This window comes from Cyanistes caeruleus, chromosome 29, assembly GCF_971803275.1.
Source record: "Cyanistes caeruleus chromosome 29, bCyaCae1.hap1.1, whole genome shotgun sequence".
NCBI classification, from domain to species: Eukaryota; Metazoa; Chordata; class Aves; order Passeriformes; family Paridae; genus Cyanistes; species Cyanistes caeruleus.
The window spans coordinates 3813603-3836845 of record NC_141729.1 but is presented as its reverse complement, the minus strand read 5'-3'; the positions used below and the strand labels follow the sequence as shown (position 1 = coordinate 3836845).

At 59.1% G+C, this 23243-nt stretch overlaps 2 protein-coding genes across 4 annotated transcripts in view; one reads left to right on the top strand and one right to left on the bottom strand.

The window, feature by feature from the left end:
• FER1L5 (fer-1 like family member 5) overlaps positions 1-8281 on the top strand; it is a 39103-nt gene extending 30822 nt beyond the window's left edge. The window contains exons 44-51 of one of the 2 annotated variants that reach the window (XM_086865431.1): positions 259-347; positions 818-913; positions 1989-2130; positions 2923-3022; positions 4198-4406; positions 5368-5477; positions 6015-6153; positions 8074-8281. In XM_086865431.1, the coding sequence (XP_086721557.1) occupies positions 259-347; positions 818-913; positions 1989-2130; positions 2923-3022; positions 4198-4406; positions 5368-5477; positions 6015-6153; positions 8074-8142 (954 nt within the window). In that variant the 3' untranslated portion in view covers positions 8143-8281. Of the gene's footprint in view, positions 1-258; positions 348-817; positions 914-1620; positions 1745-1988; positions 2131-2922; positions 3023-4197; positions 4407-5367; positions 5478-6014; positions 6154-8073 lie in introns of those variants that run through there. The other variant, XM_086865432.1, reaches the window with a different exon arrangement.
• Positions 8282-9287: 1006 nt separating this feature from the next.
• Positions 9288-22704, bottom strand: LMAN2L (lectin, mannose binding 2 like). Of its 2 annotated transcripts, XM_086865465.1 has the most exons (9): positions 22547-22703; positions 22340-22458; positions 19669-19786; positions 19112-19194; positions 16852-16884; positions 15431-15592; positions 14393-14507; positions 12305-12424; positions 9288-10718 (listed from the first exon to the last, which is right to left on the bottom strand). In XM_086865465.1, the coding sequence occupies exons 1-9, from the start codon at positions 22680-22682 to the stop codon at positions 10576-10578; spliced, it is 1029 nt and encodes a 342-aa protein (XP_086721591.1). In that variant the 5' UTR covers positions 22683-22703; the 3' UTR covers positions 9288-10575. The 2 variants fall into 2 exon arrangements, with proteins under 2 accessions (XP_086721591.1, XP_086721590.1); XM_086865464.1 differs by lacking the exon at positions 16852-16884 and having other exon boundaries at positions 22547-22704.
• Positions 22705-23243: the final 539 nt, after the last annotated feature.

The following is a 23243-nucleotide window of genomic DNA, read 5'->3' as shown; positions in this document are numbered from 1 at the left end:
CGGGGGGACACGAGGGGAGGGCGGGGGACATCTGGGGACATCTGGGGACATCGGGGGGACACGAGGGGACAGCGGGGGGACACGAGGGGACCCCGCGGTGATGGGGACCCAGAGGCGGGGAGGGCTGGTGGGTGCGGGGGGAGCTGGGGAGGACCTGGGGACACGGGGGGGACACGGGGGGACAGGAGGGGACAGCAGGGGACATCGGGGACATTGAGGGGACAGCGGGGCCGCTGTCACCCCGCGCGGTGTCCCCAGGGCAAGGTGCAGATGTGGGTTGACATCTTCCCCGCCAGCCTCGGGCCCCCCGGGCCCCCCTTCAACATCGACCCCCGCAAGGCCGAGGGGTGAGCGGGGACAGCGGGGACAGCGGGGACAGCGGGGACAGCGGGGGGGACAGCGGGGGACAGCGGGGGGGACATGGGGGGGGGACATGGGGGGGACACAGAGGGGACAAGGCCACCCCCGGCGGGGACAGAGTCAACCCGGGAGGGGACAGGGCCACCCCCAGCAGGGACAGGAGCGTCCCCGGGAGGGGACAGAGCCACCCTGGGAGGGGACAAAGCCATCCCTAGAGGGGACAGGGCCACCCCAGAGGGGACAGGGCCACCCTGGAGGGGACAGAGCCACTCCTGGAGGGGACAGAGCCACCCTGGGAGGGGACAATGCCATCCCTAGAGGGGACAGGGCCACCCCTAGAGGGGACAGAGCCACCCAGGGAGGGGACAGGGCCACCCCCGGAGGGGACAGGGCCACCCCCGGCGGGGACAGCGCCACCCCGGGCGCGGGTGACACTGTGCCGCTGTCCCCTGGCGAGGTACGAGCTGCGCTGCGTGGTGTGGCGGGTGCGGGACGCGGACCTTGGGGACATCAACCTGCTGGGACAGCGCATGAGTGACATCTACGTGTGCGGGTGAGCCCCGCTGGCACCGGGGTGGCACCGGTCCTGGGGTCATTGTCACCTACCCCTGGGTCATTGTCACCTGTCCTGGGGTCACTGTCACCCGTACTGGGTCATTGTCACCTACCCCTGGGTCACTGTCACCTGTCCTGGGGTCACTGTCACCCATCCTGGGTCACTGTCACCTGTCCTGGGTCATTGTCACCTGTCCTGGGGTCACTGTCACCTGTCCTGGGGTCACTGTCACCTGTCCTGGGTCACTGTCACCGGTCCTGGGGTCACTGTCACCCATCCTGGGTCACTGTCACCCATCCTGGGTCATTGTCACCCGTCCTGGGTCATTGTCACCCGTCCTGGGTCACTGTCACCCGTCCTGGGTCATTGTCACCTGTCCTGGGGTCATTGTCACCCACCCCTGGGGTCACTGTCACTCATCCTGGGGTCACTGTCACCCATCCTGGGTCATTGTCACCCGTCCTGGGTCACTGTCACCTGTCCTGGGTCACTGTCACCTCGGGGTGTCTCCATCCATGTGGGCACAGTGGTGCCAGCAGTGTCCCTGCAGGTGACAGAGGTGACACACAGGTGACACAGAGGTGACACAGGGGTGACAGGGAGGTGACACAGGTGACACAGGTGACACAGAGGTGACAGGGAGGTGACACAGGTGACACAGGTGACACAGAGGTGACACACAGGTGACAGAGGTGTCCCCGCAGGTGGCTGGACGGGCTCCCCGAGCACAGGCAGCACACCGATGTCCATTATCGCTCCCTGGGTGACACAGGGGTGACACAGGGGTGACACAGGGAGGTGACACAGGTGACACAGGGGTGACACAGGTGACACAGGTGACACAGGGGTGACACAGGTGACACAGGTGACACAGGTGACACAGGTGACAGGGAGGTGACAGAGGTGTCCCCGCAGGTGGCTGGACGGGCTCCCCGAGCACAGGCAGCACACCGATGTCCATTATCGCTCCCTGGGTGACACAGGGGTGACACAGGGGGGTGACACACAGGTGACACAGGTGACACACAGGTGACACACAGGTGACAGGGAGGTGACACAGGTGTCCCCGCAGGTGGCTGGACGGGCTCCCCGAGCACAGGCAGCACACCGATGTCCATTATCGCTCCCTGGACGGGAACGGAGCCTTCAACTGGCGCTTCGTGTTCCCCTTCGAGTTCCTGGCGGCTGAGAAACTGTGCGCCATCCACCGCAAGGTGGGGACACTGGGGACACTGGGGACACTGGGGACACTGGGGACAGCCTGGGACAGCTGGGGACACACCTGGGACAGCTGGGGACAGCTGAGGTACACCTGGGGACAGCTGGGGACACTGGGGACAGCTGGGGACAGCCTGGGGACAGCTGGGGACACACCTGGGGACACCTGGGGACACTCGGGGACAGCTGGGGACACCTGGGGACAGCTGGGGACAGCTGGGGACACTGGGGACAGCTGGGGACAGCCTGGGACAGCTGGGGACACACCTGGGGACAGCTGGGGACACCTGGGGACAGCCTGGGGATACCTGGGGGACACTTGGAGACACCTGAGGGACACCTGGGGACACCTGGGGACACCTGGGGACACTCGGGGACAGCTGGGGACATCTGGGGACACTCGGGGACACTCGGGGACACACCTGGGGACATCTGGGGACACTTGGGGACACACCTGGGGATACTCGGGGACACTCGGGAACACTCGGACACTTGGGGACAGTCGGGGACACACCTGGGGACACTCGGGGACACTCGGGGACACTCGGGGACACACCTGGGGACACTCGGGGACACTCGGGGACACTCGGGGACACTCGGGGACACACCTGGGGACACTCGGGGACACTCGGGGACACTCGGGGACACCTGGGGACACTCGGGGACACACCTGGGGACACTCGGGGACACCTGGGGACACTCGGGGACACTCGGGGACACTCGGGGACACTTGGGGACACACTCGGGGACACCTGGGGACACTCGGGGACAGCCGCTGGCCCCGGCAGGAGCACGTGTGGAGTTTGGACCAGACGCTGCTGAAGGTGCCCCCCAAGCTCATCCTGCAGGTGTGGGACAATGACAAGTTCAAGGCGGACGATCTGCTGGGTGAGACGGCGTGTCACCTGCGGGGACAGGGACAGGGACAGGGACAGGGGATGGGGACTGGGATGGGGACAGGGATGGGGACAGGGACAGGGGATGGGGACAGGGGACAGGGATGGGGAGAGGGGACAGGGACAGGGGTGGGGACAGGGACAGGGGATGGGGACAGGGGACAGGGATGGGGACAGGGATGGGGACATGGACAGGGGATGGGGACAGGGGATGGGGACAGGGACAGGGGACAGCCAGGTGTGGTGGGGAGCAGCCACCGGTGACAGGGAGCCCCGGCAGGTGGCAAAGAGGTGACAGGGAACACCCCCAGGTGACAAGGAGCCCCCACAGGTGACAGGGAGCCCCCCCAGGTACCCAGGTACCCAGGAGCCCCCCAGGTGACAGGGAGGTGACAGGAAGGTGCCAGGGAGCCCCCCCAGGTACCCAGGAGCCCCCCCAGGTACCCGGGAGCCCCCCGAGGTACCCGGGAGCCCCCCCAGGTGACAGGGAGGTGACAGGGAGCCCCCCCAGGTGACAGGGAGGTGACAGGAAGGTGCCAGGGAACCCCTCCAGGTACCCAGGAGCCCCCCCAGGTACCAGGGAGCCCCCCCAGGTACCCGGGAGCCCCCCCAGGTGACAGGGAGGTGACAGGGAGGTGCCAGGAAGGTGCCAGGGAGCCCCCCCAGGTACCCAGGAGCCCCCCCAGGTACCAGGGAGCCCCCCCAGGTGACAGGAAGGTGCCAGGGAGCCCCCCCAAGTGATAGGGAGGTGCCAGGGAGCCCCCCCAGGGACCCAGGAGCCCCCCAGGTGCCAGGGAGGTGCCAGGAAGGTGCCAGGGAGCCCCTCCAGGTACCCAGGAGCCCCCCCAGGTACCCAGGAGCCCCCCAGGTGACAGGGAGGTGACAGGAAGGTGCCAGGGAACCCCCCCCAGGGTACCAGGGAGCCCCCCCAGGTGACAGGGAGGTGACAGGGAGCCCTCCCAGGTGATAGGGAGGTGCCAGGGAGCCCCCCCAGGTACCCGGGAGCCCCCCAGGTGACAGGGAGGTGACAGGAAGGTGCCAGGGAGCCCCCCCAGGTACCCGGGAGCCCCCCAGGTGACAGGGAGGTGACAGGAAGGTGCCAGGGAGCCCCCCCAGGTACCCGGGAGCCCCCCAGGTGCCGCAGCTGTGTCCCCGCGTGTCCCGCAGGGATCCTGGAGCTGGAGCTGACGCGGCTGCCGCGGCCGGGCCGCAGCCCCGGGCGGTGCCCGCTGAGCCCGCGGGAGCTGCCCCGGCTCGCCCGGAGCTGCTGCCGGGGCCCGCGGCTCGCCCGCCCCACCCTGGACCTGTTCCGCAGGAGGAGAGCCCGCGGCTGGTGGCCCTGCACCCTGCAGGAGGAGGGCGGCCAGCGGGTCTCGGTGCGATGGGGACACGGGGGGCGCGGGGGGCGCGGGGGGACACGGGGGACACGGGGGGCGCGGGGGACACGGGGGGACATGGGGGACACGGGGGGCTCGGGGGGACACGGGGGGACATGAGGGGACATGGGGGGCTCGGGGGACACGGGGGACACGGGGGACACGGGGGACACGGGGGACATGGGGGACACGGGGGGCGCGGGGGACACGGGGGGCTCGGGGGGACACGGGGGACACGGGGGGCGCGGGGGACACGGGGGACAGGGGGGACACGGGGGACACGGGGGACACGGGGGACACGGGGGGCTCGGGGGGCGCGGGGAACACGGGGGGACATGGGGGGGCTCGGGGGACACGGGGGGCGCGGGGGACACGGGGGGACATGGGGGACACGGGGGGCGCGGGGGGCTCGGGGGGACACGGGGGGCGCGGGGGGCTCGGGGGACAGGGGGAAGCCGGGGGAACCGGGGCCGGGGGTCGCGGGCCGGGGGAAGCCGGGGGCGCTGGGCTCGTGGGGCCGGGGCCGGGGGGAGCCGGGGGGAGCGAGGGGCCGGGGGTCGCGGGGCCGGATCCAGAAGGAGCCGGGGGTCGCGGGGCCGGGGGTACCGAGGCCGGGGGAAACCGGGGGTCGCGGGGCCGGGGCTCGTGGGGTCGGGGATCGCTGGAGCCGGGGGTCGCCGGGCCGGAGCCGGGGGTCGCGGGGCTGGGGGGAACCGGGGCCGGGGGTACCGAGGCCGCGGGAAGCCGGGGGTGGCGGGACCGGGGGTCGCCGGGGGTCGCTGGGGGTGGCCGGGGGTGGCGGGACCGGAGTCGGGGGTGGCGGGGCCGGGGGCGGCCGGGGGGAACCGGGGGTGGCCGGGGGTGGCGGGGCTGGGGGAAGCTGGGACCGGGGGTGGCCGGGGGTGGCCGGGGGTGGCGGGGCCGGGCCCTGAGCCCCAGCCCGGCCCCGGCGGCCCCGCAGGCGAAGCTGGAGCTCTCCCTGGAGCTGCTGACGGCGCGCGAGGCCGAGGAGCGGCCGGTGGGGAAGGGCCGGGAGGAGCCCAACAAACACCCGACACTGCCCGAGCCCAGGTGACAGCGGGGGACACTGCGGGGACACCGGGAGGGGACAGCCGGGGACACTGCGGGGACACCGGGAGGGGACAGCCGGGGACACTGCGGGGACACCGGGAGGGGACAGCCCGGTCCCCAAAGGGGGCTGGAGACACTGGAGTGACACAGGGGTGACACAGGGGTGGCACGGGGAGGTGACATCAGCGTCCTCAGAGGGGACCGGGGAGCACAGGGGTGGCACAGGGGTGGCACAGGGGTGGCACAGGGGTGGCACAGGGGTCACAGTGTCCCTGCAGGTGACACAGGGGTGACAGCGGTGTCCCTGTAGGTGGCACAGGGTGACACACGGGTGACAGCAGTGTCCCCAGAGGTGCCTGGGTGGCACACAGGTGGCACAGGGGTGGCACAGGGGTGACAGCGGTGTCCCTGCAGATGGCACACAGGTGGCACAGGGGTGACAGCGGTGTCCCTGCAGGTGGCACACGGGTGGCACAGGGTGACACAGGGCCGGGGAGGGGACACGGTGGCCGAGCTGAGCTCGGTGTCCCCTCCCAGGCGCCCCAAGTCCTCGTTCCTGTGGCTGCGGTCCCCGCTGGGGCTGGTGCGGCACGGGCTGCACTGGCGGTACCGGCTGGGGATCGGCCTGGGGCTGGCGGCGCTGCTGCTGCTGCTGCTGCTGCGCTCCTTCCTCCCGGTGAGTACCGGGGATTGTCCGTTCCTTCCTCCCGGTGAGTACCGGGGAATGTCCGTTCCTTCCTCCCGGTGAGTACCGGGGATTGTCCGTTCCTTCCTCCCGGTGAGTACCGGGGATTGTCCGTTCCTTCCTCCCGGTCAGTACCGGGGATTGTCCGTTCCTTCCTCCCGGTGAGTACCGGGGATTGTCCGTTCCTTCCTCCCGGTCAGTACCGGGGATCCCCGCTCCTTCCTCCCGGTGAGTACCGGGGATTGTCCGTTCCTTCCTCCCGGTGAGTACCGGGGATCCCCGCTCCTTCCTCCCGGTGAGTACCGGGAAATGTCCGTTCCTTCCTCCCGGTGAGTACCGGGGATTGTCCGTTCCTTCCTCCCGGTCAGTACCGGGGATTGTCCGTTCCTTCCTCCCGGTGAGTACCGGGGATTGTCCGTTCCTTCCTCCCGGTGAGTACCGGGGGATCCCCGCTCCTTCCTCCCGGTGAGTACCGGGGATCCCCGCTCCTTCCTCCCGGTGAGTACCGGGGATTGTCCGTTCCTTCCTCCCGGTGAGTACCGGGGATCCCCGCTCCTTCCTCCCGGTGAGTACCGGGGATTGTCCGCTCCTTCCTCCCGGTGAGTACCGGGGATTGTCCGTTCCTTCCTCCCGGTGAGTACCGGGGATTGTCCGTTCCTTCCTCCCGGTGAGTACCGGGGATTGTCCGTTCCTTCCTCCCGGTCAGTACCGGGGATCCCTGCTCCTTCCTCCCGGTGAGTACCGGGGATTGTCCGTTCCTTCCTCCCGGTGAGTACCGGGGATTGTCCGTTCCTTCCTCCCGGTGAGTACCGGGGAATGTCCGTTCCTTCCTCCCGGTGAGTACCGGGGATTGTCCGTTCCTTCCTCCCGGTGAGTACCGGGGATTGTCCGTTCCTTCCTCCCGGTGAGTACCGGGGATTGTCCGTTCCTTCCTCCCGGTGAGTACCGGGGATTGTCCGTTCCTTCCTCCCGGTGAGTACCGGGGATCCCCGCTCCTTCCTCCCGGTGAGTACCGGGGATTGTCCGTTCCTTCCTCCCGGTGAGTACCGGGGATTGTCCGTTCCTTCCTCCCGGTCAGTACCGGGGATCCCCGCTCCTTCCTCCCGGTCAGGACCGGGGATCCCCGCTCCTTCCTCCCGGTCAGGACCGGGGATCCCCGCTCCTTCCTCCCGGTCAGTACCGGGGATTGTCCGTTCCTTCCTCCCGGTGAGTACCGGGGATTGTCCGCTCCTTCCTCCCGGTCAGTACCGGGGATTGTCCGTTCCTTCCTCCCGGTCAGTACCGGGGATTGTCCGTTCCTTCCTCCCGGTCAGTACCGGGGAATGTCCGTTCCTTCCTCCCGGTCAGTACCGGGGATCCCCGCTCCTTCCTCCCGGTCAGTACCGGGGGTTCTCCCGGTGCCCCAGAACCGGGTTCCCCGCACCCAGAACCGGAACCCCCGTGCCCAGAACCGGGACCCCCGTGCCCAGAACCGGAATTCCCGTACCCAGAACCGGGCTCCCCGTTTCCAGAACCGGGCTCCCCGTGCCCAGAACCGGGCTCCCCGTACCCAGAACCGGAATTCCCGTACCCAGAACCGGAATTCCCGTTTCCAGAACCGGAATTCCCGTTTCCAGAACCGGGACTCCCGTGCCCAGAACCGGGACCCCCGTGCCCAGAACCGGAATTCCCGTTTCCAGAACCGGGCTCCCCATACCCAGAACCGGGCTCCCCATGCCCAGAACCGGGCTCCCCGCACCCAGAACCGGGCTCCCCATACCCAGAACCGGGCTCCCCGTACCCAGAACCGGGCTCCCCGTACCCAGAACCGAGACCCCCGTACCCAGAACCGGGCTCCCCGTTTCCAGAACCGGGCCCCGGGCTCCTCCCAGCTCCCCGTGCCCATCCTCACGCTCCGGTTCCGCTCGGCAGGGCTCCCTCACCGTGAAGGTTCCCGAGCCGCGCCGGTTCCTGCGCCCGGATCCCTCCCCCGGGCCCTGAGGATCCCCCGGGACGGGACCGCTCCGCTCCGGGGCCGCTATCCCGGCTGGAATTCCCAGGGAATTGCCCGCCCTCTGCCCGGGGGCGAGGCCGCCGCGGGTGGGCAGGAAATAAATCGGGAAAAAATCCCGCGGAGAGACGTGAGCGAGCTCTGGTTTGATGGGGAGGCTGGGAATCAGTCGGGGAATCCGGCTGGGAATCAGACCGGGAATCTGGGAATCCGGCTGGGAATCAGGCTGGGAATCTGGGAATCAGACTGGGAATCAGACTGGGAATCTGGGAATCAGGCTGGGAATCCGGCTGGGAATCAGGCTGGGAATCAGACTGGGAATCAGACTGGGAATCTGGGAATGACCCTGGGAATCTGGGAATCTGTCTGGAAATCAGTCTGGGAATCCATTTCGGAATCTGGGAATCAGGCTGGGAATGAGTCTGGGAATCTGTCTGGGAATCCACTTGGGAATCAGACTGGGAATCCGACTGGGAATCTGGGAATGACCCTGGGAATCTGGGAATTCATCTGGGAATCCATCTGGGAATCTGGGAATCCGTCTGGAAATCAGTCTGGGAATCCATTTGGGAATCTGGGAATCAGTCTGGGAATCCATTTGGGAATCTGGGAATCAGACTGGGAATGAGTCTGGGAATCCCTCTGAGAATCCATTTGGGAATCAGGGAATCCATTTGGGAATGACTCTGGGAATCATCAGTCTGGGAAAACCCCTGGGAATCTGGGGATCCCCCTGGGAATCTGGGAATCCCCCTGGGAATCCCCCTGGGAATCTGGGGATCCCCCTGGGAATCTGGGAATCCCCCTGGGAATCCGTCTGGGAATCAGGGAACTGCCCTGGGAATCCCCCTGGGAATCCGGGAATCCGTCTGGGAATCCGTCTGGGAATCCCCCTGGGAATCTGGGGATCCCCCTGGGAATCTGTCTGGGAATCTGGGAATCCGTTTGGGAATCAGGGAACTGCCCTGGGGATCCCCCTGGGAATCTGGGAATCTGTCTGGGAATCCGTCTGGGAATCTGTCCAGGGATCCCCCTGGGAATCCCCCTGGGAATCAGGGAATCCCCCTGGGAATCCCCCTGGGAATCCGGGGATCCCCCTGTGGATCCCCCTGGGACTCCGCCTGGTCCGGGACGGTTCCCTGGCGGTGCCGAGGACGTGGCGCGCGGCCCTCAGCGTTTATTCCAAACACCGGCTCCGGGGAGAGGCACAAACCATGGGATCCCGCGGATCCGGCACGGAACCGGGGGCGAATCCGGCGGGAAAAGCCTCCCCGGGAACCCCCCCGGGAGCAGCTCCCGCGCCCCTCCCCCGGCCCAGGGACCGCCCAGCCCCCTCCTCTCCCGGGGAGAACATTCCAGAATGTTCTGGAAAGCCGCGGGGCTCGGCTCGGCCCTGGAGGGGCGAAGCAGCGGCCGGAGCAATCGCTGTGCCCGGCAGTCCCTGAGGTAGGATGGGGAGCGGCTCCGGAAGATCCCGGGAATCTCTCGGGAAGATCTCGGGAATCTCCTGGGAAGATCCCGGGAATCTCCTGGGAATCTCCTGGGAATATCCCGGGAATCTCCTGGGAAGATCTCAGGAATCTCCTGGGAATCTCCTGGGAAGATCTCGGGAATCTCCTGGGAATATCCTGGGAATCTCCTGGGAAGATCTCAGGAATATCCTGGGAATCTCCTGGGAATATCCCGGGAATCTCCTGGGAAGATCTCGGGAATCTCCTGGGAATATCCCGGGATTCTCCTGGGAAGATCCCGGGAATCTCTTGGGAATCTCCCGGGAATCTCTTGGGAATTTCTCAGGAATTTCTCCCAGGAATCTCCTGGGAATCTCTCAGGAATCTCCTGGGAATCTCTCAGGAATCTCCTGGGAATCTCTCGGGAATCTCCTGGGAATTTCTTGGGAATCCTTCAGGAAGCTCCTGGGAATTTCTCAGGAATCCCTCAGGAATCTCTCGGGAACCTCCTGAGAAGCTCCTGGGAATCTCCTGGGAATCTCCCTGGAATCTCTCAGGAATCTCCCAGGAATTTCTTGGGAATTTCTCAGGAATCTCCCTGGAATCTCTCAGGAATCTCCTGGGAATCTCTCAGGAATCTCCCTGGAATCTCTCAGGAATCCCCTGGGAATCTCCCTGGAATCTCTCAGGAATCCCCCGGGAATCTCTCAGGAATCCCCCAGGAATTTCCTGGGAATCTCTCGGGAATCCTCCGGGAATCCCCCGGGAATCCCCCGGGAATCCGGGAGCCGCCACATGCAGGAGGAGCAGCAGCCACATGCTGGGGGGGAACGGGGGCGGCGCCGAGCGGCTCCCGCGGCTCGTCCCGCCGGGAAAACTCCAAACAAAAAACCCCGGCCCGTTCCCGGGAAAAATCCACCGGGAAAGTCTCTCCCCGCCGGAATCCCGGGGGTTCCGCCGGAATCCCGGCCTTCAGTAGAAGTGTTTGCGGCTCTGCTCCTGCCACTTGTTGTAGACGATGATGCCGATGACGATGGCGAAGACGAGGGCCACCAGCGAGAAGAAGACGATGAGGAACAGGGCCAGGCCGCTCATGGGCTCCAGCGGCGCCTCCACTGCGGGGAACGGAGAGAGGAGACCTGAAAACCTCGGATTTGGGATGGGAATTTGGGAATTTGGGAATTTGGGATGGGAATTTGGGAATTATTTGGGATTTTGGGAGTTTGGGGATGTTGGAGTTTGATGAGGGCCACCAGGGAGAAGAAGACGATGAGGAACAGGGCCAGGCCGCTCATGGGCTCCAGCGGCGCCTCCACTGCGGGGAACGGAGAGAGGAGACCTGAAAACCCCGGATTTGGGATGGGAATTTGGGAATTTGGGATGGGAATTTGGGAATTATTTGGGATTTTGGGAGTTTGATGAGGACCAGGGAGAAGAAGACAATGAGGAACAGGGCCAGGCCGCTCATGGGCTCCACTGCGGGGAACGGAGAGAGGAGACCTGAAAACCCCGGATTTGGGATGGGAATTTGGGAGTTTGGGATAGAAATTTGGGAATTTGGGATGGAAGTTTGGGAATTTGGGAGTTTGGGATGGGAATTTGGGAATTATTTGGGATTTTGGGAGTTTGATGAGGACCAGGGAGAAGAAGACGATGAGGAACAGGGCCAGGCCGCTCATGGGCTCCAGCGGCGCCTCCACTGCGGGGAACGGAGAGAGGAGACCTGAAAACCTCGGATTTGGGATGGGAATTTGGGAATTTGGGATGGGAATTTGGGAATTTGGGAGTTTGGGATGGAAATTTGGGAATTTGGGATGGGAATTTGGGAATTATTTGGGATTTTGGGAGTTTGATGAGGACCAGGGAGAAGAAGACGATGAGGAACAGGGCCAGGCCGCTCATGGGCTCCACTGTGGGGTGGAGAGAGAGGAGACCTGAAAACCCCGGATTTGGGATGGGAATTTGGGAATTTGGGAGTTTGGGATGGGATTTTGTGTTTTTGGGATGGGATTTTGTGATTTTGGGATGGGATTTAGGATGGGATTTTGGGATTTTGGGATGGGATTTAGGATGGCAGTTTGGGATTTTGTGATGGGATTTTGGGATAAGATTCTAGGATGGGATTTAGGATGGGATTTAGGATGGGATTTTGGGATGGGATTTAGGATGGGATTTTGGGATTTTGGGATGGGATTTTGGGATAAGATTCTAGGATGGGATTTAGGATGGGATTTTGGGATGGGATTTTTGGATGGCAGTTTGGGATTTTGTGATGGGATTTTGTGATAAGATTCTAGGATGGGATTTAGGGATTTTGGGATGGGATTTAGGATGGGATTTTGGGATTTAGGATGGGATTTTGTGATTTTGGGATGGGATTTAGGATGGGATTTTGGGATTTTGGGATGGGATTTAGGATGGGATTTAGGATGGGATTTAGGGATTTTGGGATGGGATTTAGGATGGGATTTTGGGATTTTGGGATGGGATTTTGGGATAAGATTCTAGGATGGGATTTAGGATGGGATTTAGGGATTTTGGGATGGGATTTAGGATGGGATTTTGGGATTTTGGGGTGTGATTCTGACACTCCATCACAACCCAAACCTCTGGCGTGACCCCAAACCCGGGGTCCATTTCCCCTCCAACCCCTCCCCCCACCCAAATCCCGCCTCTCCCACCCGGCCCAGCCCCCACTCACTCCCCGGCAGCCTCAGGTTATCCACCACGGGCAGGAAAACTTCCCGATCCCGCTTCTCCTCCTCCGGCGTCCGCTCCACCGTCAGCTGGTACAGCTTCAGAGAGATGATGTCGTGGTTGTCTGGGAAAAGCGGCAGAAAATCTGGGAATTCTGCGGGAGGGAGCCTTAAATCCCAAAACTCAAATCCAGGCTCATTCCAAGATTTTATTCCATCCCTACCCTGGTTTTATTTCATGCTCCTTCCGGTTTATTCCATGCTCATTCCAGTTTATTCCATGCTTATCCTGGTTTTATTCCAGGCTCATCCCATCTTATTCCAGGCCCACCCCAAGATTTTATTCCAAGCTCATCCCAGGATTTTATTCCAGGCTCATTCCAAGGTTTAATTCCAGGCCCATCCCAAGATTTTATTCCGGGCTCATCCTAAGATTTTATTCCAGGCTCATCCCATTTTATTTCATGCTCATCCCACCCAGTTTATTCCAGGCTCATCCCAAGGTTTTATTCCATGCCCATCCCAAGGTTTTATTCCAGGCCCATCCCAATATTTTATTCCATGCTCATCCCAGGATTTTATTCCAGGCTCATTCCAAGATTTTATCCCAGGCTCATCCCAGTTTATTCCAGGCTCATCCCACCCAGTTTATTCCATGCTCATCTTGGTTTTATTCCAGGCTCATCCCAAGATTTTCTTCCAGGCTCATCCCAATATTTTATTCCAAGCTCATCCCATTTTATTTCACGCTCATTCCAAGGTTTAATTCCATGCCCACCCCAATATTTTATTCCAAGCTCATCCCAAGATTTTATTCCAAGCTCATCCCAAGGTTTTATTCCAGGCTCATCCCAATATTTTATTCCAGGCTCATTCCAAGGTTTTATCCCAGGCTCATTCCAAGGTTTTATTTCATCCTTATCCTGGTTTTATTTCATTCTCCTCACAGTTTATTTCATGCCCATCCCAAGGTTTAATTCCATGCCCACCCCAATATTTTATTCCAAGCTCATCCCAAGGTTTTATTCCAGCCTCATCCTGGTATTCTTCCATGCCCATCCCAGTTTATTCCAGGCTCATCCCAAGGTTTTATTCCAGGCTCATCCCAATATTTTATTCCATGCTCATCCCATTTTATTTCATGCCCATCCTAAGGTTTTATTCCAGGCTCGTCCTGGTTTTATTCCAGGCTCATCCCAAGATTTTATTCCCGGCTCATCCTGGTTTTATTTCATTCTCCTCACAGTTTATTCCATGCCCATTCCAAGATTTTATTCCATGCTCATTCCAAGGTTTTATTCCATGCTCATTCCAAGGTTTAATTCCAGGCTCATCCCAAGGTTTTATTTCATGTTCATCCCAAGGTTTTATTCCAGGCCCATCCCAAGATTTTATTCCATGCCCATGCCAAGGTTTTATTCCATGCTCATCCCAAGGTTTTATTCCAGGCTCATCCCAAGGTTTTATTCCATGCTCATCCTGGTTTTATTTCATGCTCCTTCCAGTTTATTCCATGCCCATCCCACTTTATCCCAGGCTCATCCCAAGGTTTTATTCCAGGCTCATCCCAAGATTTTATTCCACGCTCCAGGGAATGATCACCAAATCCTGGGAATGGTCACCAAACCCAGGGAATGGTCACCAAATCCAGGGAATGGTCACCAAATCCAAGGAATGGTCACCCATGGCTCCCAAATCCAGGGAATGGCTCCCAAACCCAGGGAATGGTCACCAAATCCAGGGAATGGTCACCCACGGCTCCCAAATCCAGGGAATGGCTCCCAAACCCAGGGAATGGTCACCAAATCCAGGGAATGGTCTCCAATGGCTCCCAAATCTGGGGAATGGTCACCAAATCTGGGGAATGGTCACCAATGGCTCTCAAATCCAAGGAATGGTCACCCATGGCTCCCAAATCCAAGGAATGGCCACCAACGGGTCCCAGATCCAGGGAACGGCCACCAAATCCAAGGAATGGTCTCAAATGGCTCCCAAATCCGGGGAATGGTCACCAAACCCAAGGAATGGTCACCAGTGGCTCCCAAATCCGGGGAATGGTCACCAGATCCCGGGAAAGGTGGCCCCGGCCGTACCTGAGAGGTCCCCGGTGACGGACGATGTCCCGAAGTAGTAGCCGCGGGGCAGGCGCACGCCCGGAACGTCGATGCAATCCCGCCACTCGTGTTTGCCGTCGATGTCGATCAGAACCTGCCGGGGGAAACGGCGGGAATGCCCGATCCCGGAAAACCGGGAATTCCTGATCCCGGGAAACCGGGAATTCCTGATCCTGGAAAACCGGGAATTCCTGATCCTGGAAAACCGGGAATTCCTGATCCCGGGAAACCGGGAATTCCTGATCCTGGAAAACCGGGAATGCCCGATCCCGGGAAACCGGGAATTCCTGATCCCGGGAAACCGGGAATTCCTGATCCCGGAAAACTGGGAATTCCTGATCCTGGAAAACCGGGAATTCCTGATCCTGGAAAACCGGGAATTCCTGATCCTGGGAAATGGGAATTCCTGATCCTGGAAAACCTGGAATTCCTGATCCTGATCCCGGAAAACTGGGAATTCCTGATCCCGGAAAACCGGGAATTCCTGATCCTGGAAAACCGGGAATTCCTGATCCTGATCCTGGGAAATCGGGAATTCCTGATCCCGGGAAACCGGGAATTCCCGATCCCAGAAAAATGGGAATTCCTGATCCTGATCCCGGGAAATGGGGGGAATTCCAAACAAACGGGAGGGATCCCAAACCCAGGGAATGATCACCAAACCCAGGGAATGGTCACCAAATCCAAGGAATGGTCACCAAACCCAGGGAATGGTCACCAAATCCAAGGAATGGTCACCAAACACAAGGAATGGTCACCAATGGCTCTCAAACCCAGGGAATGGTCACCAAATCCAAGGAATGGTCACCAGATCCAAGGAATGGTCACCAAATCCAAGGAATGGTCACCAAATCCAAGGAATGGTCACCAATGGCTCCCAAACCCAGGGAATGGTCTCCAAATCCAAGGAATGATCACCAGATCCAAGGAATGGTCACCAGATCCAAGGAATGGTCACCAAATCCCGGGATACGCGCCCCCCGGCTCCCAGATCCCGGGATACCTCACGGAACTGACCGTCAGCCTCCTCTTGACGTAGCGGATGACCAGGAAGGTGTCGTGGTTGAGGTTGCGCACCATGGCCGTGCAGCCGCCCAGCTCCGTGGGCCGCCCGTCGCGGTCGTGGTCGTAGGTCAGCGAGCCGTTGTTGACCATGGCCGAGATGTAGGGGAACACGCGCTGCCGGAGGGGGAAAAACGGGATCAGGGGCCGGGATCACGGAGAGACGCCGGGAAATAGAGATGAGGTGGAAGCAAATTCATTCACCCTACAGGGATCTGCTCAAAACAACCCTGGAGTGATCCCAAAGTTCCTTCAGCCCACAGGGATCTTCTCAAAACAACCCTGGAGTGATCCCAAAGTCCCTGGAGATCTCAAAACAACCCTGGAGTGATCCCAAAGTCCCTGGAGATCTCCTCAAAACAACCCTGGAGTGATCCCAAAGTCCCTGGAGATCTCAAAACAACCCTGGAGTGATCCCAAAGTCCATCAGTCCATGGGGATCTTCTCAAAATGACCTCGGAGTGATCCCAAAGTCCCTGGAGATCTCCTCAAAACAACCCTGGAGTGATCCCAAAGTCCCTGGAGATCTCAAAACAACCCTGGAGTGATCCCAAAGTCCATCAGCCCACGGGGATCTCCTCAAAACAACCCTGGAGTGATCCAGAAAATCCACTTGGATGACCCCAAACTCCATCCTGATGGATCCCAAACTCCTTCATCCCCAAAAATCCACTCAAAAACCACCTGGGACCATCCTGATGGATCCCAAATTCCTTCAATTCCCCAAAAAATCAGCTCAAAAACCACTGGGACCATCCTGATGGATCCCCAATTCCTTCAATTCCCCAAAAATCCACTCAGAATCCATTGGGACCATCCTGATGGATCCCAAACTCCTTCATCCCCAAAAATCCACTCAGAATCCACTGGGACCATCCTGATGGATCCCAAACTCCTTCATCCCAAAAATCTGCTCCAGAAGACACTGGGACCATCCTGATGGATCCCAAATTCCTTCAATTCCCCAAAAATCCACTCAAAAACCACCTGGGACCATCCTGATGGATCCTGATGGATCCCAAACTCCTTCATCCCCAAAAATCCTCTCAGAATCCACTGGGACCATCCTGATGGATCCCAAACTCCTTCATCCCCAAAAATCCACTCAGAATCCACTGGGACCATCCTGATGGATCCCAAACTCCTTCATCCCCAAAAATCCACTCAGAATCCACTGGGACCATCCTGATGGATCCCAAACTCCTTCATCCCCAAAAATCCACTCAGAATCCATTGGGACCATCCTGATGGATCCCGGTGGATCCCAAACGAATCCCATCCATCCCCTCCCTCCCCGGCATTCCGTGCAGGCTCTCCCAGGCGTTCCGGGCGTCCCGGGAATTCCCGCGGGTCCGTGGGGAGGCGGGAGGCGGTACCTGGTTTCCAGGGCTGTACCTCCTCTTCTGAGCCTGCCCTCCGGGGTGAGCGCAAAGCGGGAGAGAGAGCACAGAGCAACAGCGTCACACGGCCCCCAAAATCCCCGGAATTCCGACCGGGAGAAAAATACCGGGATGGGAGAAAATCCCCGGGATTGGCAAAATTCCCAAAATACACGAAAATCCCGGGAATTCCGACCCAGAGAGGGGAGGGGAGAGCGATGGGAAAAATACTGGGATGGGCGAAAATCCCCAGGATTGGCAAAATTCCCGGGATAGGTGAAAATCCCAGGAATTCCAACCAGGAGAGGGGAGGGGAGAGCGATGGGAAAAATTCCGGGATGGGTGAAAATCCCCGGGATTGGCAAAATTCCTGAAATACACGAAAATCTCGGGAATTCTGACCAGGAGAGGGGAGGGGAGAGGGCTGGGAAAATTCTCGGGATGGGTGAAAATCCTTGGGATTGGCAAAATTCCCGAAATACACGAAAATCCCGGGAATTCCGACCCAGAGAGGGGAGGGGAGAGCGATGGGAAAAATACTGGGATGGGAGAAAATCCCCGGGATTGGCAAAATTCCCAAAATACATGAAAATCCCGGGAATTCCGACCAGGAGAAAAATACCGGGATGGGCGAAAATCCCCGGGATTGGCAAAATTCCCGAAATAGGTGAAAATCCCGGGAATTCTGACCGGGAGAGGGGAGGAGAGGGCGACGGGAAAAATACCGGGATGGGTGAAAATCCCGGGAATTCCGACTGGGAGAGGGGAGGGGAGAGGGCTGGGAAAATTCTCGGGATGGGTGAAAATCCCCAGGATTGGCAAAATTCCCAGGATAGGCGAAAATCCCGGGAATTCTGACCGGGAGAAGGGAGGGAAAAAATACCGGGATGGGCAAAATCCCCGGGATTGGCAAAATTCCCGGGATAGGCGAAAATCCCAGGGAAATGTGAAAATCCCAGGGAAATGTGAAAATCCCAGGATGGGAGAAAATCCTGGGAATTCCGACCCAGAGAGAGGAGGGGAGAGCGACGGGAAAAATTCCGGGATGGGCGAAAATCCCCGGGATTGGCAAAATTCCCGAAATACACGAAAATCCCCAGGATTGGCAAAATTCCCGGGATAGGTGAAAATCCCGGGAATTCCGACCCGGAGAGGGGAGGGGAGGGAGGGGAAAGGACCAGAAAATTCTGGGATGCGCAAAAATCCCAGGATAGGCGAAAATCCCAGGGAAATGTGAAAATCCCAGGATGGGTGAAAATCCCCGGGATTGGCAAAATTCCCGAAATACACGAAAATCCTGGGAATTCCAACCAGGAGAGGGGAGGGGAGAGGGCTGGGAAAATTCTCGGGATGGGTGAAAATCCTTGGGATTGGCAAAATTCCCGAAATACACGAAAATCCCGGGAATTCCGACCGGGAGAGGGGAGGGGAGGGAGGGGAAAGGACCAGAAAATTCTGGGATTCGCAAAATTCCCGGGATAGGCGAAAATCCCAGGGAAATGTGAAAATCCCAGGATGGGTGAAAATCCCCGGGATTGGCAAAATTCCCGAAATACACGAAAATCCTGGGAGACGCCAAAAATCCTGTCCCTTTTGGAGCTCCTTTGGAGCTTTTTGGAGCTCTTTTTTCACCTTTTGGAAGAGTTTTTGGGAAAAGGAGGAAGAGGAGGAGGAAGGAGAAGGAGAGAAAACCTCCTCAACCTCTACTCCAGCTTTACTCAGGCTTTACTCACGGTGTGGTCGAGCTCTAAAATCCTCTCCCCAAAAAACCAATCCCGGCTTTTCCCGATTTCCCTGATTTTCTTCCCGATTTTTTTTGGGGAAAAGGAGGAGGAAGAGGAGGAGGAAGAAGGAGGAAAAACCTCCTCAACCTTTACTCAGGCTTTACTCACAGTGTAGAACTCTTGGTGTGGCTGAACTCCAAAATCCTCTCCCCAAAAAACCAATCCCGGCTTTTCCCGTTTTTCCTGATTCTCTTCCCAATTTTTTGGGGGGGAAAAGGATGAAGAGGAAGAGGAGGAGGAAGAAGGAGGGAAAACCTCCTCAACCTCTACTCCAGCTTTACTCACGGTGTGGTCAAGCTCCAAAATCCTCTCCCCAAAAAACCAACCCCGGCTTTTCCCATTTTCCCTGATTCTCTTCCCGATTTTTTTTTTGGGAAAAGGAGGAGGAAGAGGAAGAGAAGGAAGAGGAGGAAGAGGAGGAGGAAGAGGAGGATGAAGAGGAGGAAGAGGAGGAGGAAGAGTCCGTGCCTCACCTCCTGCTGCTTCTCCTCGTTGGGATAGGTGTCCACGAACACTCCCAGCCCCAGGAAGTTGTCCTTGCTCCCGAAAACGGGTCCTGGAAGGGAAAAGGGAATTCTTGGCGTCCAGGTGTCCCCAAACCCTGGACAAGCTGTCCCCAAGCCCTGTCCCAGGTGTCCCCAGGTGTCCCAGGTGTCCCCAAGCCCTGTCCCAGGTGTCCCAGGTGTCCCCAGGTGTCCCAGGTGTCCCCAAGCCCTGTCCCAGGTGTCCCCAGGTGTCCCCAAGCCCTGTCCCAGGTGTCCCAGGTGTCCCCAGGTGTCCCAGGTGTCCCCAAGCCCTGTCCCAGGTGTCCCCAGGTGTCCCCAAGCCCCATCCCAGCTGTCCCCAGGTGTCCCCAAGCCCTGCCCAAGGTGTCCCAGGTGTCCCCAAGCCCTGTCCCAGGTGTCCCCAGGCTGTCCCCAGCTGTCCCAGGTGTCCCCAGGTGTCCCAGGTGTCCCCAAGCCCTGTCCCAGGTGTCCCCAGGCTGTCCCCAGCTGTCCCAGGTGTCCCCAGGTGTCCCCACGCCCCTTACCCGGCTGCATCCTGTCCTTGGTGTACCAGATGGCGAAACCGTCCCCGTTCAGGTTCTTCTTGCCTTGCCCGTGGATCTTGAAGTGCACCTGCATCTCCCAGTCCCGCAGGTAACAGGGCTGCCGGGGAGGGAACGTTCCAGAACATTCCAGAGCATTCCAGAGCATTCCAGAACATTCCAGAGCATTCCAGAGCATTCCAGAGCATTCCAGAACAATCCCCCAAAACAGGGCTGACAGGGAGGGAACATTCCAGAACATTCCAGAACATTCCAGAACGTTCCAGAGCATTCCAGAGCATTCCAGAACATTCCAGAGCATTCCAGAGCATTCCAGAACATTCCAGAGCATTCCAGAACATTCCAGAACATTCCAGAGCATTCCAAAATCATCCCTCAAAACAGGGCTGCCAGAGAGGGAACGTTCCAGAACATTCCAGAGCCTTCCAGAACATTCCAGAGCATTCCAGAGCATTCCAGAACAATCCCCCAAAACAGGGCTGACAGGGAGGGAACATTCCAGAGCCTTCCAGAACATTCCAGAACGTTCCAGAGCATTCCAGAGCATTCCAAAATCATCCCTCAAAACAGGGCTGCCAGAGAGGGAACGTTCCAGAGCGTTCCAGAAAATCCCAGAACATCCCAGAACGTTCCAGAGCGTTCTAGAACATCCCAGAACGTTCCAGAACGTTCCAGAGTGTTCCAGAGCGTTCTAGAACATCCCAGAACATCCCAGAACATTCCAGAACGTTCCAGAGCGTTCTAGAACATCCCAGAACGTTCCAGAACGTTCCAGCGTGTTCCAGAGCGTTCTAGAACATCCCAGAACGTTCCAGAAAGTTCTAGAGCGTTCTAGAACATCCCAGAACGTTCCAGAGCGTTCCAGAACGTTCCAGAGCGTTCTAGAACATCCCAGAACATTCCAGAGCGTTCCAGAACATCCCAGAACACTCCAGAACGTCCCAGAACATTCCAGAGCATTCCAGAACGTTCCAGAATCGTTCCCAAAACCAGAATCCATCCCAGATTTTCACCCAAGGCGTTAAAAAAGTGAGGGAGGACAAAAATCCAAGCAGGGAAACCTCAGGAGAAGTTTTTATAAATTTAAAAATTTAATTTATAATAAAAAATAATATTAATAATTATTGAATAATAAATAATGTATAAATAATAATATAATATGCAGATAAAATAATGAAGTAATTATTAAAATTTAATAATTAAATTTTTATTTTTTAATAATTAATTTAATAAATTGATTTATTAAAAAGTAATTATTAAAAATAGAAATAAAATAGGTTTTGTAACATATAAAATAATTGTTAAAACTATAAATGTAATAAGTTTCATAAAATATAAAATAATTATTAAAAATATAAATGTAATAGGTTTTATAAAATATGAGATAATTATAAAAATATAAATAGGTTTTATAAAATACAAAATAATTATAAAAAATATAAACAGAACAGGTTTTGTAAAACATAAAGTAATTGTTAAAAAAATAAATATAATAGGTTTTGTAAAATATAAAATAATTCTGCTCCTGATCCTGGTACTGATCCTGATCCTAATCCTAATCCTGATCCTGATCCCGGTCCTGATCCCGGTCCTGATCCTGATCCCGGTCCTGATCCCGGTCCTGATCCTGGTCCTGATCCTGGTCCTGATCCTGGTCCTGATCCTGGTCCTGATCCTGATCCCGGTCCTGATCCTGGTCCTGATCTCAATTCTGATCCTGGTCCTGATCCCGGTACTGATCCTGATCCTAATTCTAATCCTGATCCTGGTCCCAGTCCTGATTCTGATCCCAATCCTGATCCCGGTCCTGATCCCAATCCTGATCCCGGTCCTGATCCTGATCCTGATCCCAGTCCTGATCCTGGTCCTGATCCTGATCCTGATCTCAATCCTGATCCTGATCCTGATCCCGGTCCTGATCCTGATCCTGATCCCAGTCCTGATCCTGGTCCTGATCCTGATCCTGATCTCAATCCTGATCCTGATCCTGATCCCGGTCCTGATCCTGATCCTGGTCCCGGTCCTGATCCTCATCCTGATCCCGGTCCTGATCCTGATCCTGATCCTGGTCCTGGTCCTGATCCCAATCCTGATCCTGGTCCTGATCCCAATCCTGATCCTGGTCCTGATCCCAATCCCAGCCCTGTTCCCGCTTCCGTTCTGATGCCCCAGCCCATCCCGGTCCTGATCCTGGTCCCGATCCTAATCCTGATCCCAATCCAGATCCCGATCCTGGTCCTGATCTCGATCCTGACCTTCTCCCCCAGTCCCGGTCCTGGTCCCGATCCCGATCCTGATCCCGACTCTCTCCCCCGATCCCCATCCCGACCTCGCCGCTCTCCTCGGTCCCGCTGCTCTCTCCGGTCCACGCCGGTTCCCCGCCGCTCCCCCCGGGCCCGATCCCGCTCCTCTCCCCGGTTCATGCCGGTTCCCGGCCCCTCTCCCCGGCCCACGCCGGTTCCCCGCTCCTCTCCCCGGCCCGATCCCGCTCCTCTCCCCGGCCCACGCCGGTTCCCGGCTCCTCTCCCCGGGCCCGATCCCGCTCCTCTCCCCGGTCCATGCCGGTTCCCCGCCGCTCCCCCCGGGCCCGATCCCGCTCCCCTCCCCGGCCCACGCCGGTTCCCGGCCGCTCTCCCCGGTGCCCCCCGCTCACCACTCGGTTCCACACGGCTCCGTGCTTGCTCTGCACGTCGGGGGTGAGGCGGATGAACTGCGTCATGACCATGGCGTTACCGAGCAGGTCCCAGAGCCCCGAGCTGACCGAGCCCACACCTGCGGCCCACACGCACCGTCGGTACCGGACACCGGCACCGGCCACCGGCCACTCGTCCGCCACCACCGCCCTGCCCTCCCCGCTCACCCTGGTACGGTTTGGACAGCGAGTGCTCGCGTTTGAGGTGCTCCTCGGTCTGCTCGGCTCCCGTCCCGCCGAGCCCCAGCGCCACGGCCAGCAGGGCCAGCCCGGTCCGCCACCGGCCCGCCGCCGCCGCCGCCATCTTCCCCCGCCGCGCCGCGGCCCGCCCCGCGCGCTCATTGGTTGATCCGCACCGATGTTCCCGCCCCTTTGGGGAATTCCCAATACTGATTGGTCAAGTGAGCTGTCTGTCAACTGGGGGTTGATGGGTGATGTAGTTCGCGAGCCGGGAGATGGCAGTCGCCATTGAGCTGGGTGACCTCCTTCTGCCGGGTCCTAGTGCCACCCCCTGAGGTCCCGGTGTCACCCTCTAGGTCCCGGTGCCACCCGCAGAGGTGCCGGTGCCACCCGCAGAGGTGCCGGTGCCACCCGCAGAGGTCCCGGTGCCACCCCAAGTCCCGGTGCTCCAGAAGATCCTGATTCCCCCGAATTCCCAGCGCACCCTTAGGTGCCATTCCCCCTGCCCAGACCCCGATTCCCGCCGGATCCCGGTGCTCCCACAGATCCCCCGCCGGTTCCCGCCGCCTCCCGTCCCCGCCGGGTCCCGTTCCCCGGGGACACCCCCAAAGCCAGGCCGCCACCGGCCCCTTTAAGGGGCGGGGCTTAGGGGGGCGGGGCCATGAGTGTGACACCGCTGGGGTCG